The sequence below is a fragment of the Anolis sagrei genome, chromosome 5, assembly GCF_037176765.1.
Source record: "Anolis sagrei isolate rAnoSag1 chromosome 5, rAnoSag1.mat, whole genome shotgun sequence".
In the NCBI taxonomy this organism is placed as follows: Eukaryota; Metazoa; Chordata; class Lepidosauria; order Squamata; family Dactyloidae; genus Anolis; species Anolis sagrei.
The window spans coordinates 171,692,409-171,711,629 of NC_090025.1; the positions used below are offsets into that span (position 1 = coordinate 171,692,409).

Consider the following 19,221-nt stretch of genomic DNA (forward strand, 5'->3'; position numbering starts at 1 on the left):
CGCTCAATTCACTTTGGCCTAGAGCAGCAGTTGGTGCTGTGGGGAGGGGTCCCCAACTGATGACACATATGCAGGAGACAAGGTGGAGCTGTCCCCTGGCCCCCTTTCTCTTCACTCTGGCCCAGAGCAGCAGTTGGTGCTGGGAGGAGGGGTCTTCAACTGTTACCATATGCAGGAGACAAGGTGGAGCTGTCCCCTGCCCCCCCCCTCTTCTCTCTGGCCCAAAGCAGCAGTTGGTGCTGTGGGGAGGGGTCCTCAAGTGATGCCATATGCTTTTTATGGTGATTGTGTTGATGTGAGTACTATGCATCATTGAGTGAACAAGTTTAAAGATGTTGGGGTGCAAACATCTGACTTGCATGACAAACAAAGAGTTGGATGTTCTGTGACAGCAACCACTGAGTTTCACAAGCAAAAGGTTGACAGATTGATTCAGGACAAGCATCGTATCACTCAGAGAGAAATTTCAAGCATAATCGGCATTTCACAAGAACGTGAGGGTCACATTATTGCTTTGCTTAGCTATTGGAAGATCTGTGCACAATGGGTTACGGAAACAAAGTGTCGACTTCTTCCGTGACAGTTTCAGAAAACTTGTTTATCGTTGGCAGAAATGTATCCAATTGTCTGGTGATTATGTGGAAAAATGAACAGTGGTAGTTAAAGAGCACATTCTAAGGATTATTTCTGTGTTTGATTTATTAAAATATTCCCATCCAAACCCAAGTAACGAAGGTGGAGGCATTACTTTTCATTCAACCCTTGTAATATATAATACTGATATTTTACTATGATAATAATGTAATAATGTATACAAAATAAATAAATACTTTGACTGCATTGGCTCACTACTAGGGCTGGGCGGTTTCGTTTCGTTAATTCGTAATTCGTTAAAAATTCGTTAATTTTTTAATAACGAAGCGATAACAAACCATTCTGGAGCAACTTAAAAACGAAACGAATTTTTAAATACGTTTTGTAAATGCTTCGTATTTCGTTATGTATTCGTTTCGTTATTGGTTTGAGGTCGTTTTGTTATTATTTCCGCATGTCTGGGGCAAGTTTTATAGTTGTTTTTTGTTTAATTAGTGAAAAAAATTATAATATCACACCAACAGTCAACAACAGAGGAAGAGGGAAGCTTCAGAAGTTTTTTTAGCGTATTGCGCGATCGCGGCCGCCATTAACGAATCGATTCGTTATTGTTTCGTTATTGTTTTGTAATTTTTTTTACCATTTACGAAATTTCGTAAATATCGAACTTTTTTAAAGGAAAAATTTGTAATTATTTTAAATAACGAAACGCAAAGCCCCCCAAAAAACGAATTGATTTTAGAAACAAATTTTTCCGTTGTTACCCAGGCCTACTCACTACTATGGACTCCCGGAAGCTGTAGTTTGGTGAGGCACCAGCACTTGGCAGAGGAGGTTAAAGACCTTGTTGTTCATTCGTTCAGTCGTCACCGATTCTTCGTGACCTCATGGACCAGCCCACGCCAGAGCTCCCTGTCGGCCGTCACCACCCCCACCTCCTTCAAGGTCAGTCCAGTCACTTCAAGGATGCCATCCATCCATCTTGCCCTTGGTCGGCCCCTCTTCCTTTTGCCTTCCACTTTCCCCAGCATCATTGTCTTCTCTAGGCTTTCCTGTCTCCTCATGATGTGGCCAAAGTACTTCAACTTTGTCTCTAGTATCCTTCTCTCCAGTGAGCAGTCGGGCTTTATTTCCTGGAGGATGGACTGGTTGGATCTTCTTGCAGTCCAAGGCACTTTCAGAACTTTCCTCCAACACCACAGCTCAAAAGCATCGATCTTCCTTCGCTCAGCCTTCCCTAAGGTCCAGCTCTCACATCCGTAGGTTACTACAGGGAATACCATGGCTTTGACTAGGCGGATCTTTGTTGCCAGTCTGTTGTCTCTACTCTTTACTATTTTATCGAGATTGGACATTGCTCTCCTCCCAAGAAGTAAGCATCTTCTGATTTCCTGGCCACAATCTGCATCTGCAGTAATCTTTGCACCTAGAAATACAAAGTCTGTCACGGCCTCCACGATTTCTCCCTCTATTTTCCAGTTGTCAATCATTCTTGTTGCCATAATCTTGGTTTTTTTGATGTTTAGCTGCAACCTGGCTTTTGCGCTTTCTTCTTTCACCTTGATTAGAAGGCTCCTCAGCTCCTCCTCGCTTTCAGCCATCAGAGTGGTGTCATCTGCATATCTGAGGTTGTTAATGTTTCTTCCAGCAATTTTCACCCTAGCTTTGCATTCATCAAGCCCCGCACATCGCATGATGTGTTCTGCATACACGTTAAAAAGGTTGGGTGAGAGGATGCAGCCTTGCCGTACGCCTTTCCCAATCTTGAACCAGTCTGTTGTTTAAGACCTTATAACACTACAATTAATGTGATTCCATTGCATTGAGCCATGGCAGTTCAAAGGTGTCAAACTGCGTTTACTCAGCAGTGTAGATGCACCCTATATGGAATATACATCCCCACTAAAATATATCTAAATACCCACAAATGTATCAGATTCTGTCTGTTCTTGAAAGCTGATTAGGATCAGCCCTCATTTGAACTTGGATGGGAGATAGCCCAGGAATCACAGATTGCTGTAGGCTATATTTCCAAGGAAGGATTTAACAAGCTGCCTCTTGAGTATTCCTTGCCCAAGAAAACCCTATGAAATGCATGAGGTCACCATGAGTCAACAGGTCTTGAAGGCACATACAGCCATACAGGAGAGCAACAGCTTGACCCAATTTACAGAGCTTAACTGATACGTTGCTGCAAATTCCCAATTCAGGTGTTCAATGTATTTGCTTAATTTACTCCTTCCCTCCCAATTATTGTGGTACTAGGTCTCACCTTCTGTGCTGCTCAGGTTAGAAACAAGCAGATATTTCTTCCCCATCCCTAAAGCTACCAGATTCCATCTGATCTTGGATCTAAGCAAAGTCAAGCCTGGTTTGTAGTTGAACTGGAAACTGCCAAGACATCTCAGGTACCCATATGCTGTATTTGAGAGGAAGAAACTGGCAGTGTTACCTCTGAGTATTTCTTGCCTAAGAAAACGTTATGAAATTCATGGAGCCACCATAGGTCTAGGCCACTTTAAAGCATATACACTGAACATTGAGTCCAGAATCTAAAGCCACTTAATGGGATTATTGACTCTGAAGCGTATAAATGACTTCTACTCCCTGTATCTTTCTGAGTTTTTAACAGGCCATACATCTCCCAAATGTATGCTTTGGTTTGTAGGACATTCAAAAGTTCATTAGTTAAATAAATGCCTGTTTGCAGATACTCCATTGTGGGACTTAACTCCCAGGTAAGTGCACGAAGAAGGAGCAGCTTCTGGCCATCCAGATGTTGCCGGACTCTTTGTGTATATGTGTCAGTGAACTAATGGCAATCCTATGCATTTTATAGAGTTCTCTTAGGCAAGGAATACTCAAGAGGTGATTTTGCTAGTTCCTTCCTCTGAAATACAGCCTACATCACCTGGAGTTACCTGGTCTCCCTTAAACATTCATCATTAGCAATAGTGAACAGGCCTGCAGAAGGTTCTATAAACAAGGTCCAACTCTGATTTGCTTCTAAAATTAGAGGAGCTTGGGTAAGCAACCAGGCACCCATCCAATCAGCATCTTTCAGGTTCTGACTTAGGCAGTGTTTGCTGCCTGCATGCCCGTGTGTTTAAATGCCAAGTAATGGAAATATTTCTGCAGTATATTGCTGGAAGTTTCACGGTTCCTCTTGTACGTTGGCATGTTACGTTCAATCCACATATACATAAAGGTAAAGGTTTCCCCTTAATGTTAAGTCTAGTTGAGTACAACTCTGGGTGGTGGTGCTCATCTCCATTTCTAAGCCGAAGACCTGGAGTTGTCCATAGAAGCCTCCTAGGTCATGTGCTCGGCATGACTTCATGGAGTGCCGTTACCTTCCCAATGAGGTAGACCTGTTGATCTATTCACGTGTGCATGTTTTCGAACTGCTGGGTTGGCAGAAGCTGGGGCTAACAATGGGAGCTCATCCTGTCTCATAGATTTGAACCACTGACCTTTCGGTCCACAAGTTCTGCAGCTTAGCGGTTTAACCCGCTGTGCCACTGTTGCGTACATATACATATCATGCATCAATGATTTACTTTATTGACTTTTTCATGTAGACAATGGTGTTGCATGGAAGCACATTCAGATACTTTAGAAGAATATTGCTTTAGAAGAGTTTTTCTTTGTGTAATTGACCTAGGCCCAAATTATCTGAAGATCCATATTCTCCCATTCAATGGAACTAGAGGCACTTCACTTGATTCCATTACTTTCATAGGTACATCCTGTGAAAATACAGAAGAGGACATTCTGTTTCTGCAGACACTCTGCTGGCTCTTGAATAGGATCACGCCAGAATTTATGCAGTTTGTCACTACTTCAGCCGCCATGGTTCAATGTAGTTTAATAAGATACAACACCAGAGTGGGTGCTGCAGGTGGTCCCAGTGGTGATCGGCACACAGGGTGCAGTGCCTAAAGACCTTGGCCTGCACTTAAACACAACCGGCACTGTCAACATCTGCCAGTTGCAGAAGGCCACCTTACTGGGATCTTCACGCATTATTCACCGATACATCACACAGTCCTAGACACTTGGGAAGTGTCTGGCGTGATCCAATTCAAGAGCCAGCAGAGTGTCTGCTGTGGACTCATCTTGTGTTTCAAATAATAATAATAATGAGGCAGAAATAACACTTGGTGAATCTACACTGCAGCATGAATTCAGTTGACACCCACTTTAACTGCCATGGTTCAATGCCATGGAATCATGGAAGTTGCAGTTTGGCAGAGAAGGCTAAAAACCTAGTAAGACTATAACACCCATAATTCTATAGCACTGAGCCGTGGCAGCTGAAGTGCAATCTGCATTAATTCTAGAGGGGAACACACTACCTCCCTCCTTGGTGTCCTTCCCGTCAGCTGGTGAAGACTTTATTTTAGGAGGAAAAGTCTATATTGTGTGTTTTTAAATGAAGATACTCTGAATTTCTTCTCATTCTAACCTGTATTTAATTATAACCTGCATTTTTGTAGGTTTAAGTACACTTCAGTAAACACATACAAAAATCTGTTTACTAAACACATGTTAAATATTTGTAATCTTGGATGGGAGCCCCCAGTGGTGCAGTGGGTTAAAGCGCTGAGCTTTTTGACCGAAAGGTCGCAGGTTTGATTCCGGGGAGTGGTGTGAGCTTCCACTGTCAGCCCTAGCTTCTGCCAACCTAGCAGTTTGAAAACATGCAAATGTGAGATCAATAAGTACCGCTCCGGCGGGAAGGTAACGGCCCTCCGTGCAGCCGGCCACATGACCTTGGAGGTGTCTATGGACAACGCCGGCTCTTCGGCTTAGAAATGGAAATGAGCACCACACCCCAGAGTCAGACATGACTGGACTTAATGTCAGGGGACAACCTTTACCTAATCTTGGATGGGAGCTAACCAATGAATTCCAGGTTTTCATAGGCTATATTTCAGAGGAATGAACTGGCAAAACCACCTTTGGCTAGTCCTTGCCAAAGAAAAACCCAGTGGAATTCATGGGGTTGCCGTAAGTCAACAGGCAACTTGAAAGCACATAGCAATCTTCACTGAACTCCAGTGCTGTCATAAAGGCAGGAAGTCATGCTTTTTTAAAAAACAAAACAAAACAACAATCCTTGTTCTGTCGGAAATACCAGGAATAATATTGAAAATTCGTTTTAATATATAATACTTTCTGTGAGCCTAGATTTGTGTTCAAGATGTGTTTGCTTCATTTAGAAAGGAGCAAGTGAAATGGCTCTCTGAGAGTCTGCAAAAAGGTTTCAATACGATTGGGTTATAAGCTGCAGTACCCTCAATTGATGGAGATTGGAGTGCGGCAATGCAGGGTCCAGCTGTGTCCCATTGTTGGTTAAGCATCAGACATCCTCCAGTACCTTCCAGAGATCTGACAATTCTGTGATATCACACATTGTGTGTCTCTTCCGTTCTCTGCTATCCACTGGTCAACAAATGGCCATGTTGTACAGTGAGAGCTACAGCAGGACAAAATGTGGTGTTGGAACAGGGGAGTTTGGTTGTTGTGTAGCTGGTAGAGAATTCTGATCTCCACAATGATCACAAAAGTGAATTACAGGTGTGCATCTTTCAAAATCATTAAAACAATGCCAAGTATTTGCATTTACTTTAACCACATTCTGTTTTAAATCTATTGGCTGTCACCATACCCTGTGATTTTTTTTACATAACTCAATTTTCAAGTCACAGGGATTATTCTTAGATCATGGTGAAATAATATATTCTTATCTGAAGTAACTGATATCCGCTGTTCAGATATCAGCCAGCATGTCAACATCTTAAATTATGAAATAGTTTTCTAAGATCTACAGAGATACTTGCAGGAACACATCAGCAAGCGAGAGTCCTAAAGTGGCAGGATAAAACCCAGTATCTCAATCAGTGGCTGATACCGAATGTGAGACTATACCCTGGACACATAGAAGACTGAGAGACTTGGAAGGCACTGAACAGACTGCACTCTGGCACCACAAAATGCAGAGCCAACCTTAAGAAATGGGGCCACAAAGTGGAGTCCACAACATGCGAGTGTGGAGAAAACCAAATCACAGACCACCGATTACAATGCAGTCTGAGCCCTGCCACATGGACAGTGAAGGACCTCCTTATAGTGACTCCAGAGGCACTCCAAGTGGTCAGCTACTGGTCAAAAGACATTTAAAAGAATGCCAAGTTTTTAAACATTGTGTTTTTTAAATACATTACAATTGTACCCTTGGTTCACTTCTGATACGATAAATATCAAGTAACTACACTGGAACTGCATTACATGTTTAAAAGGCCGGATTTTGGTGCTTTGAAGAATCCACGTAAATTTTAAGTCATCCAGCATTTGTCATATAAGTCCTGCTGCTTAGGCGTCAAAAAATAAATCTATTAGGTAGTATAGTATTTGAGCATGCCCAGCCTTCTCCAATTTGTGCCCACTAGATAGGAATAAATTCACTGAAAATTTAGTGACTTCTGATCAGATATTGGGATTAGGATCGAGGTGGTGCTGTTAAATGTTCACATTTGCTTTCACACTGACTTTAGGGTGTATGCATGCATACACAGTGCAATATTTTCATATAGTTAAGTTATGTAATGTAATACAAAAGGGTACTTTTGGCTGCAATCTTAAACACACTAGAAAATAAGTCCCATTGAGGTCTCGGAGTAAATATGGTTAGGACTGCAGTTAGCAGCACAGTTCTCAGATCCTTTAATTTTGTTGCCTGGTGCAAAAGCCTTGCATTCCCCACCCCCTTTTAATTGTGTTAGAAGCAACTTGAGAAACTACAAGTTGCTTGTGGTATGAGAGAATTGGCGGTCTGCAGGGATGTTGCCCAGGGGATGCCCGGATGTGTTACCATCCTGTGGGAAGCTCCTCTCATGTCCCTGCATGGGAAGCTGGAGCTGACAGACAGCAGCTTACCCCATCCCATGGATTTGAACCACCTTCAGCTCAGTAGTTTAGCTAGCACAAGGGTTTAATCCATTGAGCCACCAAGGCAATTCCCTAAAATTTCCCTCAACTACTGTCTTCTATGGACTATATTATGTTGGCCATGTCCTTGGTGCCAGAATTGTGACCATACACGGTGATGTCATTTGATCCCTTGACAATGACCTGAGTGAAACTGTTCCACCTAATCTTTCAGCCAGGATCTAGATCAAGCATCCTCAAACTGTGGGTCGCCAGCAATTTTGGACTCCCAACTCCCAGAAGCCCTAGCCAGCTTATCAGGAATTTTGGGAGCTGGGGGCCCAAACAGTTGGAGGGCCACAATGAGGATGCAAGATGCAGACACTGATCCCTATCACCTCCCTCAGGTAACTTTTCTAGACATTTCTGGAAATGATGCAGGAAAGGGAGTCTCCACCACTTCCTATCGGTGATAGCTTGAACTCCTTTGGCTCTCTGGGAGCAGGTGAGACTTTGGGAGAAGACACAACTCTTGGCAGGTCAGATTAGGCCTGGGGTTCAACAGTTAATGATCTTAATTTGCCATTGCACAACTGAATTTTGATACTGCTTCTAGTGCTTAATTTGTCAGGACATGTTATTGTAGTACCGAGTTCTTAACCTAATTGGATTTTGAATTTGAAGCTTCTGCACCCCTGCTATGCAGTTTGAGTAATAATGAAGAGACAACAAACACAGAATGGTGGTGATAGCTCAGTGTGAATGAAAAGTCTCCCAAATATTTGACTAGGTCTTCAACACTTCAGCTTTATTGTACATGACATAAGTAGCAAGGAGAAATGGGATTCACAAATGAATGGAGGAAAGAAACTCCTAATGGATGATACTTTCAGCTGAAACAACTGTTAAATGCTGCATGTTACATATACCAAGAAGTCCTTTTTAAAAAGCAGCCTATGAAAAGTGTTATATCCATTATTTATCAAAAGAGGTATATGTTTCCAGGCCTGACTGCATTGCCACTGAGATTCGCAGTATCTGCTTCTCACAAAAAAGATATATCTAGCCATATAAGGTACAAACTAAAAAATTAGCTCTCATGCAATTTTACCTAGCTCATTTTGGCATAAAAAAGAGAAAGAGAGAAAACAGGAAACACACAACACTGTGGAACATTACAAAATGTGGGTAAGCTTCAACGTAATTCATTTCAACCCCAAAAAGCAATCCATGCGTGAATTTTCTTTCCAGCAACAGCAAGAGAAAGAGAAGGAAGGAGAAGGAAGATATGATATTATCAGGCCATGCTGTAGGAGTGCTGTGATGGGAGTTAAAACGCTTCAATGCTGGCTAGCAATTTCCCAATGCAGTGGCAGAGAAGCATTGTGGTGAGGCTCTACTTTTTGCCAGGGTTGCTTGCTTGTAATTCTTGCATATAGGAATCAATGATATGTGGAGGCACCCCTTGCATAAGTAGTCTGAAGAACGAGACCCCACCTACAAACAAAGAAAAGGCAAAAGTTAAGGCAACCCAATTAACAGGTGTTTGTTTTAAAAAAACAAAAAATGAGATCCAGTTATGAGCAACCTGATCCTTCATGCTTTAGCTAGTGAGGTGTAGGAGAGATTTCTCTTGAACTTGCTTCAGTGTAAACATGCGCAGGCTCTCTAGCGTTTTCCTACACTGTATCTGATCACTCCAATACGAGGGTTTAATGAAAAGTAATGCCTCCACCTTCGTTACTTGGGTTTGGATGGGAATATTTTAATAAATCAAATGCAGAAATAATCCTTAGAATGTGCTCTTTAACTACCACTATTCACTTTTTGACATAATCACCAGACAATTGGATGCACTTCTGCCAACGATGAACAAGTTTTCTGAAGATGTCACGGAAGAAGTCGACATTCTGTTTCCACAACCAGTGCCTCACAGTTCTCTCATCCTAGGTCCCTATCGTACACAGATCTTCCGCTAGCCAAGCAAAGTAATAATGTGACCAACTTGTTCTTGTGAAATGCCAATTATGCTTGAAATTTCTCTCTGAGTGATACGACGATTGGCCTGAATCAATCTGTCAAGCTTTTGCTTGTGAAACTCGGTAGTTGCTGTCATAGGACGTCCAACTCTTTGTTTGTCACGCGTCAGATGTTCCCACCTCAACATCTTTAAACTTACTCGCCCAATGATGCACAGTACTCCTATCAACACAATCAGCATAAACAGCTTGCATTCTCTGATGAATCTCTTTGGGGTGACACCTTCTGCTGTCAAGAATTCAATGACTGCATATTACTTAAGTCGCATTGACCGACCGCCTGAGCAGGGTTCCATACTTTGCACTTTAACAACACAACTGCTTAATGCTAAGGCTTCCTGCCAAAATGGAACTGTAGAGGAGAGTCTACTGAACAAGCCAGTACCTGCCGCATACCAGTACTGCCATCTGTTGAGGAGTTACGAAGGTGGAGGCATTACTTTTCATTCAACCCTCGTACTTAACTTTATGTAGAATGAGAATCATCAAGAACTCTGTATTCTACTTCTCATGACAGATGGAGATGTTGAGCCAGTTAAGAAGGATGGGTTGTTTGCCCATGAGTCTTTGATAATTCAAATGAGAGTTTCTGCATCTGTGCTGTGCATAATTTGGGATCTTCGGAGCTATTATTGTATATACTCTAGTATAAGCCTAGTTTTTCAGACCTTTTTAAGGCTGAAAAAGCCCTACTTTCGGCTCTTGCACTTTACTATTGTTCCTGCCTCTGTAGTTGTAGAACACTAACTTTATGTGGCCCTTACAGCCCCACCTTATCATCTGGCTCTTGCACATTTCTATCAGTTGTATTGCACAAACCCTTGCCTCGCTCCTTGGTTTTGAAATGTCCGCTATGTTTGGCTACTGGTTGTTGCATGATGAATTATGTTTTTATGATGTTGTATATGTTTTTTATTGTGTATATTTGAATACTGTTTGACTGGGCTTGGTCCCCATGTAAGCCACCATGAGTCCCATTGGGGAGATGGTGGCGGGATACAAAAAGAAAGTTGTTGTTGTTGTTGTTGTTGTTGTTGTTGTTGTACAGCCCTTTTCTTTTGAGCTGATTATAAATGATCATGACAATAATTTTTGATTTTCCAATGGCTCTCCTAGGGGACAATAAATTGTACCGACACATATAATCATACAAGTGACACAAAAAGTAGTTCATTAGCCTACAGAGTTTTACGGTGCCTTATGCCTCATAGCAGATATAACAGGGCCTACTATAAGGCATAAGGCATTGTACAGTTGTCACAATTTCTTGCAATGTGTCTGGACTCAGAGCATGCACAACCCCAACTAGTAAAGAAAAACTTACCTTCAGATGCGTTTCTGATTCATTCTGTGAATCAGAAACACAAGGTCCTTTCGAGGATGTATTTAATCAAACTTCTCCAATAGGTTCCAGGTCTTACCAAGCCACTTTTTACCACTGACCCTTAGTTGGGTAGACTCTTTTCCACCCAATGAAAACATAAAAGACCATTTTTCTGCAGCCTACTACATCCAGTTGAAACCACATTCTATGATTTTGACTTAAAATCACCAGAGCCATGCCACTGAATATGTTTTTAAACCATTCTCATGGGTTATGCTTTTCTAATCTTCTGTGAATGCCAAAGATAGACAAAGAAAAAAAAATGGGCATGCTTGTAAAGCATTCTTTAAAGTTGCTGTAATGTAAAATATTCAAGTAAAATTAGGTAACAGTTGGCTATCATTAGCATAATTTCTCTAGGCCTCTGATCTTTGAGGCAAATAACTATCTTAAGATGCTGGAATGCTGTGATATTCAGCTTGCTTATTGATGTATAGTAAGCTGTTAACCTGGCTCATGCTTTTTCCTATCCTCTTGAGATGTTATTTACATATGCTATTAGTAAATGGTTGCATCACTACAGAGAAGTGCTTTCACAAGCATTTATGGGGCAGTTTCGGTGATAGTCGTTAATTAATAGCACAATATTATAAAAAGTCAGTTTATTACCACATCAGTTTGATTACCCCATTTTCATTAAATGCCATAATGAAAATTACGCCATACGCCAGTAGATTTTGTATGACATGACAACAGACATAAGCTTCATATGCAAGGACCATATGAAAGCTTACCTTAGATGACACTATACATTCAAAAATCCTTACTGTGCAACTAAGGAAGAGAGAAAGAGAGAAGTGGTAAGCACTTAACTTGCTAAACACAAAACTACAGAACTCGTTGAGTGAAATTATGTCCACAACTATGATAAGATGGTAATTGAATCCTTAGTCATGTAAAACAGGTAAGAGAAAGAAAGAGAAGCAAATGGAAAGTCAAAATAGGCAGGGGTCCAGCACTACTTTAACATTACCATTAATACATTAAACTTTATTAATTATGCACAAACACAAAAGGTTGGCTCTGGCAACTAGTCTAGAGAACACAGTGGAGCCAATCAGATTGTGTCACTCACCTAGCATCAAAACAACTAACTATGCTAAAATATAAATATATATATATATCTCCAGGATGTTTCTCAGTAGAGGGGAAAGCCACACACATAGCAGTGAACTATAGATAGATATATATATATATGTCAGAATCCTAACAGGCAAAATAATCAAGTATGAACAGCACAGTATAAAAAAACAACACAATTCACATTCTATTCTGTATCTTTGTAAACATTGCTGATATTGTGTAACAAAAATATATTGATTCTGCATAGACCTTTCTAACTATATGTTTTCAGTGAGGTTCAAATGGAAGAGTCCTTAAAAATCAAATTTAGGTAGACTGGTAATTATATATTACACTGGCCAACACACATTTTGGTGCCTCAATTATGTGTTCTGTTTCTGGGTATATTTCTCCTGCTTATTCCAAAAATGGCACTAGTTTTCCCCCATCGGCTCTAGTTTCTGAGATACAGAATATATGCCATATACTATTTATCTGCACACCGGCAGAAAATCATGGTAAGAAACTAGAGCTGATGTGGACTATTCAGTGCAGTTTTCTGAATTCACATCCCCAATAACCCCAGGAACTGGCCTAAAAACCAAGACACCAAGAATTATTTTGTTGACCTGTGTTCTACAGTGTTATTTGTTACCATATATTTTCTCAGAAATAAGTTTGATGGAACTAACTCTCTAGTTGACTGCATTGTTAGTTTGCCTACGTGTGGCCATTTTTAATAATTAAAATGTGATAATTGGCTTATAAAACCAATGTTAATTATTGATTCAGCTCTGAAGTACAGTCTACAGAATTACCAAAAAAAATGAAATAAACTAATCTTAAGGTAAAGGTAACGGTTTCTCCTTGACATTAAGTCTAGTTGTGTCCAACTCTGGGGGGTGGCGCTCAACTCCATTTCTAAGTTGAGGAGCCGGCATTATCCATAGATGCCTCCTGGGTAATGTGGCTGCATGGAGCGCCGTTATCTTCCCACCGAAGCAGTACCTATTAATCTACTCACATTTGCATGTTTTTGAACTGCTAGGCTGGCAGAAGCTAGAGCTAACAACAGGAGCTCACCCCCATCCCATGGATTCGAACCACTGACCTTCCAGTCAGCAAGTTCTGCAACTTAGCTGTTTAACCCGCTGTGCCACCACGGCCCCTAAAATAAACTATCTAGACACAATTTTTGATGTTGGCTGGATGCTCCTAAGAGATTTGTAAGTGAAACAGATTGCATTACAGTGTGAGGTGTTAACTAGAGATGAAGTGGAAGTTCTAATTTGATATTTTCACAATCTAAACATTAGTTCCTAGATTCTTGATTAATTTGGCCTTCTTTATCCATGTCATAGCCAGTATGCCATGGAACAAACATACAATGTAAGAACAAATGGGAAATGCACACTTCTCATGCAAACACAATTTATATAGGAAAAAAGGAATGAAATGGAAGGTGATGCCCAGTGGAATATGAGTTTAGAAACCTTTTTCTGCCCCGCCAAGAAGATTGGTTCTCCTGGGGTCATTACTCCATGATATATCACTGCAGAATTAGAATATTTGTACCAACATTTATTCTTGGTTGACATTCTTTTGCATCATTGTTTAACACTGTTAAATCCCCCCTCCCTTTCTTTCCTGTGGTCTTAACATCAGATGTTATTTACTTAATGTGTCTCTGCTGATAAAGAATAAACAATATTCTGGTCTCAACAAATTGAATGTCATAAGCGACCCCACAACAGCAATATGACGGGAACATTTCTTAGGTCACAGTCCTTAAGTCACTTAATCTGGAGTGGTACTGTTGACTTCAAGCATTACTTGAGAATAAGAGGTTTTACAAGTCTGGTTTTTCTGGGGCGTATTCAGAACTCCTTTGAATACTCCAAGTAATCTAACATGTTCAATTTCAATGAGTTCTGTCTTTCCACATTAGCAACCAAATAACAAGTTTTTTTGAAAAAACGGTAGGCATGTACTATGCCCAGGAAATCAGGCAACTCACCAGATGTTGACTATCACAGTAGAGAAAAAAATCCACTTAAAACCTGGTTTCTGCCTTCTTCAGAATTCTGGGGTTTGTAGTTTAGGGAGGAGCCTTTAACAGCTTCACTAAACTACAAATTCCAGAATTCTGCAGGAGGCAGAAACTGGATTTTAAGTGGATTTTTTCCCATCTAGTGTGATGAAGTGCTATAACTTCTGACATTCCTTATTATTGGATATACAGTTGGTGATGGAAACTTCACACCAGCAACTTTTGGAGGGTTAACTGCCCTCAGCATTTTTTAGAAAGTTCCCTTTCTAAAGACCAAATGATACGTGAGAACTATTGATAACACTTTCCCCGCTTATACCAGGAATAGTTCTCATGCTAGTCTAGTGTATGGTTTGCAGATGGGGAGGATAAAGAAACTGGAAATGGAGCAGATAAGCTTCTAATAACCCTTCACAAATTAGAAAAATAAAAATAAAACTCAGTAGCATCAAGAACATTGAAAAGTAGTGATACAGTATTTCTATGCTGGCTTTTTAAAAATAGTTTTGTTAGGGTTGTCAACAATACAATTGCAGACTGAATTTATGAAGAAATATAAGATTGACAGATGAAAAGCTTATCAGTTATAATGACAGCTTAGTCTAAGTTGAACATTAACAACTTGAACTGAAGTGGCTTTTTAAACAGTTAATCATTTCTCATGTGCTGTTGAAAAACGTGTTTGATTAAAAAGCATTTCTTCTGGGTAAAGAAATGGATAACAGAAAAAGTCAAGGAAGAAATTTAAATTTCTTATGCACAGTTATATCTGTGCATGTGTATATTTTTCATTATGATGTGTTACTATTTGCTTAAGTTGCTGCATAAGATACATGAGATATTACACATAGAAAGTCCCCAAACAAGTGTACATTCAGTGTATTAGTCACACACTAGATTAATTGATTTTTCTATATGTAACAATGAATGTGTTGTCAAAAGCTTTCATGGCCAGAATCACTGGGTTCCTGTGCGTTTTCCAGGCTATATGGCCATGTTCCAAAAGCATTCTCTGCTGACATTTCACCCACATCTATGGCAGGCATCCTCAGAGGTTGTGAGGTCTGCCACAGATGTGGGTGAAATGTCAGGAAAGAATGTTTCTGGAACATGGTCATACAGCCTGGAAAACTCACAGCAACCCAGCAAAACAATGAATGTTATATATTTTTTCATACCTATACATTATTATCATAATATGTACTATTCCATTTAGTAATTTATTGTATTTTTATGTTCATTTGTTTTTGAATTTGTTGTACCCTGCCTCAAGCCATCAGGAGAGGCGGGTAATAAATAAAATGTATTATTATTATTATTATTATTATTATTATTATTATTATTAAATGCATGCCCAAACAGAATAATAGAATAATTTAGTTGGCAGATACCTCGTGGGCTATCCTGTGCAATCCCCTGCCAAGAGGCAGGAAAATCGCATTCAAAGCACCCCCGACAGATGGCCATCCAGCCTTCTCTCAGGAACAGATTGCACTAAGTGCTTTATCTTTTCTTTAAAGTGAATAATCCTTTGTCCAGGTGGCTTTTATGTTAAAAATGCAACCACTGAAAGTGTAGTCTCAGGCTTTCTACATGTCATCATGCAAAATGATCTTGTATTACCTTAAAGATAGTGAGAAAGAAATTGGTGGCATAAGCTTTTGTAGAATAATCCTGCTTCATCAGATGCAACTAGTAGACTTTTGTAGCGGAAAGTCTATGAAAGCGTATGCTAGGAAATGTTTTCTTCTCAGTTAGTTTCCAAAGTGCTACAAGATCCCTTTGCATACTGATATTCCAAACGAATATAGCCATGTCTTTGAATTCTATATGTCATGTAGCTTAGCCTTGAGATGATCTATTTATCTGTATCCTTGGCATTCAGAAATATAATCTTCCATAGCTATCAGTCACGCATGAATAATTTATCAACATTTTATGATTATTTTCCATGTAAGTTATGAAACATGATTTCTCTATATCAGTGGTTCTAAGCCTGTGGGTCCCCAGATGTTTTGGCTTTCAACTCCAAGAAATCCTAACAGCTAGTAAACTGGCTGGGATTTCTGGGAGTTGTAGGCCAAAACACCTGGGGACCCACAGGTTGAGAACCACTGCTCTATATAATATTCTATTAACATTTAATTCATCTACCCCACCCCACTCCCAGACATTGTCCTATGTTCACAAGCATGAAGGAAAACATCAGCTCTCTTCCTGTGATTTTTCTCTCGCTTTTCAGTGCCCCAAATTATTTCACCCAGGAGAAAAGACCTTACCTTTAACTTCCAATTTGCATTCAACTTCTGCCTCACCAAGATTGTTGACAGCCCTGCAAGTGTATGTGCCACCATCATAAGGGCTGGGTTTGCGGATCTCCAAGGTACAAACACCCTGATTGCTAAACATCCTGTACCGTGGGTCATTACTTATAATTATTTTGTTCTTCATCCATGTTATCTTGGGCTGTGGTTAAAAGCACAAATACACACACGGACACAAAAAGTAGGAAATAAAATGTGGTCAGAATATAGCTAGTTAGATCTCTAATAATTCCTATATACATAGAAACTATTTAAGTCTTAGACTAGTCTCTACAGCAGGCATGGGCAAACTTTGGCTCTCCAGGTGTTTTGGACTTCAGCTCTGACAATTCCTAACAGTCCAAAACACCTGGAGGGCCAAAGTTTGCCCATGCCTGCTCTACAGTTTCTGATGCTGAAAGAGGGTGACTACCCCCAAGCTATTTAGTAGGGTTCTATGGCTGAGTGGAGATTTAAAAAGGTGCCTCTACCCTGTAAAATTACTGCAGTTTGATACCATGGCACAATACTATGGAATCATATAATCATAGAGTTGGAAGAGACCTTGTGGGCCATCCAGTCCAACCCCTTGCTAAGAAGCAGGAAAATTGCATTCAAAGCACCCCCGACAGATGGCCAACCAGCCTCTATTTAAACGTCTCCAAAGAAGGAGCCCCCACCACACTCTGGGGCACAGAGTTCACTGTTGAACAGCTCTCACAGTTAGGAAGTTCTTCCCCATGTTCAAGTGGAATCTCCTTTCCTGTAGTTTGAAGCCATTGTTCTGCATCCTAGTTTCCAGGGCAGCAGAAAACAAGCTTGCTCCCTCCTCCCTATGACTTCCCCTCACATATTTATACATGGCCATCATGTCTCCTCTCAGCCTTCTCTTTTTCAGGTTAAACACGCCCAGCTCTTTAAGCCACTTCTCATAGAGCTTGTTCTCTTGACCCTTGATCATTTTAGTTGCCCTTCTCTGGACACATTCCAGCTTGTCAGCATCTCCCTTCAATTGCTGTGCCCAAAATCTAGACACTACACTCCTATTGATGCAGGCCAAAATCCCACTGGCTTTTTAAGCTGGCCCATGACATTGTTGGCTCATGTTTAACTTGCTGTCCACGAGGACACCAAGATCTTTTTCACACATACTGCTTTTGAGCCAGGTAACCTCCCATTCTGTATCTTTGCATTTAATTTTTTTCTGCTTAAGTGGAATATCTTGCATTTGTCCCTGTTGAACTTCATTTTGTTAGTTTTTGGTCCAACTCTCCAATCTGTGAAGATCGTTTTGAATTCTGCTCCTGTCTTTTTGAAGTTGTAGTTTGGTGAGATACAATCCCTCTTTGGCAGAGAAGACTAAAGACTATGTACAATTACAACTCCCACAATTTCATAGCATTGAACCATGACAGTTAAAGTGGTGTCAGTCTGCATTGATTCAACAATGCATATGTCCCCAGGTCCAGCATATATTTAGTTAATCCTGCAAGCTCCCGCTATTAGTCCAAAATGAGTGGCATTCATTTTTGTTCTCTTCAAAGATGCCCCACTTTAAAAAAAAAAAGTCGTATTTCCCTCAATTGCATGCAATAGTTTGGATCATCTAGCAAAAACAGCCCATTTGAAAAAGGCCATGTTCATGTAAATACTCATGCACTATTATGTAATTTTAACAAGATGACTGTTTTACCTTGGGATTTCCTCTGACACTGCAGTTCAAAGTTGCATTGTAACCCGAAACAGCATATGTGTTAGCTAAAGGCTGAGTAAACATTGGTGGCTCGGTGAAATTGAAATCCTCATAAACTGGGTTTTTGTAGACTTTACCTGCAAATAACAAGTTCAGAAACTGTTAGAAATGGCTAAAGGAGATATATTCCCCCCTTGCAGACAACAGATTCTGTATCAAAGGTACCAACAGGTACCTTGTCTCAAACTGTCCTAGGCTTCTCAATGCTTACAGCGAATGTAAATCTCCCCCACCATGGCTTAAATCTTCCACAAGCTCCCAAAATAGGATGCTAAGTAGTTTACAGGCTTTGTAGACATGTTGGCTTTTCCTTAATATGCAATGACAAGAACCATTCTAGTAACTTCTCTGGCCATCTTCCTTCTTGCAGGAGATGTCAAGGCTTAGCCACAGGACCACAAATAAAGTTGGAATTTTTTAAAACAAATCATTTCCTAAACCAAATACAATTATTGCAGATCAGTTGGATGAACTAATCTTGAACTAAGCTTGTGAGAACCCAAATAGCTCTTCTTGGAAACACAGGTGCTGAATGATTGTGGAGATCTGCAGTTCACAACACGTTGTCAGCTAGGGAAACTTTCTATTGCAACATTATACAATGGGCAAAACTCCAATTTTTCTATAATCTATCATTGGTAACTTCAGTATCTGAAAAGTTTCAATAAATGAATGGGTTTCCCACTGTCCCACTCAAGCAAAGACAGGTATATTTATGTTTCCACTCAATCAAGGGTTGAATATCTTGTATTCCATTCCATTGTGAATGTACAATCAAACCCTTTTATTCTTGGTACAATTGGGGATCTATATATTTGATAAATCTGTCAATTCTGGTTTCTCTTAGTATTATAGAATCATAGAATCCTAGAGCTAGAAGAGACCTCATGGGCCATCCAGTCCAAGCCCCTGCCAAGAAGCAGGAAAATCACACTCAAAACACCCCCGACAGATGGCCATCCAGCCTCTGTTTAAAAGCCTCCAAAGAAGGAGCCTCCACCACACTCCAGGGCAGAGAGTTCCACTACTAAACAGCTCTCACACTTAGGAAGTTCTTTCTGCTGTTCAGGTGGAATCTCCTTTCCTGTAGTTTGAAGTTATTG

At 40.4% G+C, this 19,221-nt stretch overlaps 1 protein-coding gene across 6 annotated transcripts in view; it reads right to left on the reverse strand.

Moving 5' to 3' along the window:
* Window positions 1–8,314: 8,314 nt before the first annotated feature.
* Window positions 8,315–19,221, reverse strand: part of MYBPC1 (myosin binding protein C1) — a 100,526-nt gene continuing 89,619 nt past the window's right edge. For 5 of the 6 annotated variants that reach the window (XM_060776872.2, XM_060776867.2, XM_060776871.2 and 2 more), the window contains 5 exons: window positions 18,059–18,195; window positions 16,342–16,528; window positions 13,506–13,564; window positions 11,685–11,724; window positions 8,315–9,024 (listed from right to left, as the gene is read on the reverse strand). In XM_060776872.2, the coding sequence (XP_060632855.1) occupies window positions 11,704–11,724; window positions 13,506–13,564; window positions 16,342–16,528; window positions 18,059–18,195 (404 nt within the window). In that variant the 3' untranslated portion in view covers window positions 8,315–9,024; window positions 11,685–11,703. The remainder of the gene's footprint in view (window positions 9,025–11,684; window positions 11,725–13,505; window positions 13,565–16,341; window positions 16,529–18,058; window positions 18,196–19,221) is intronic. The other variant, XM_060776870.2, reaches the window with a different exon arrangement.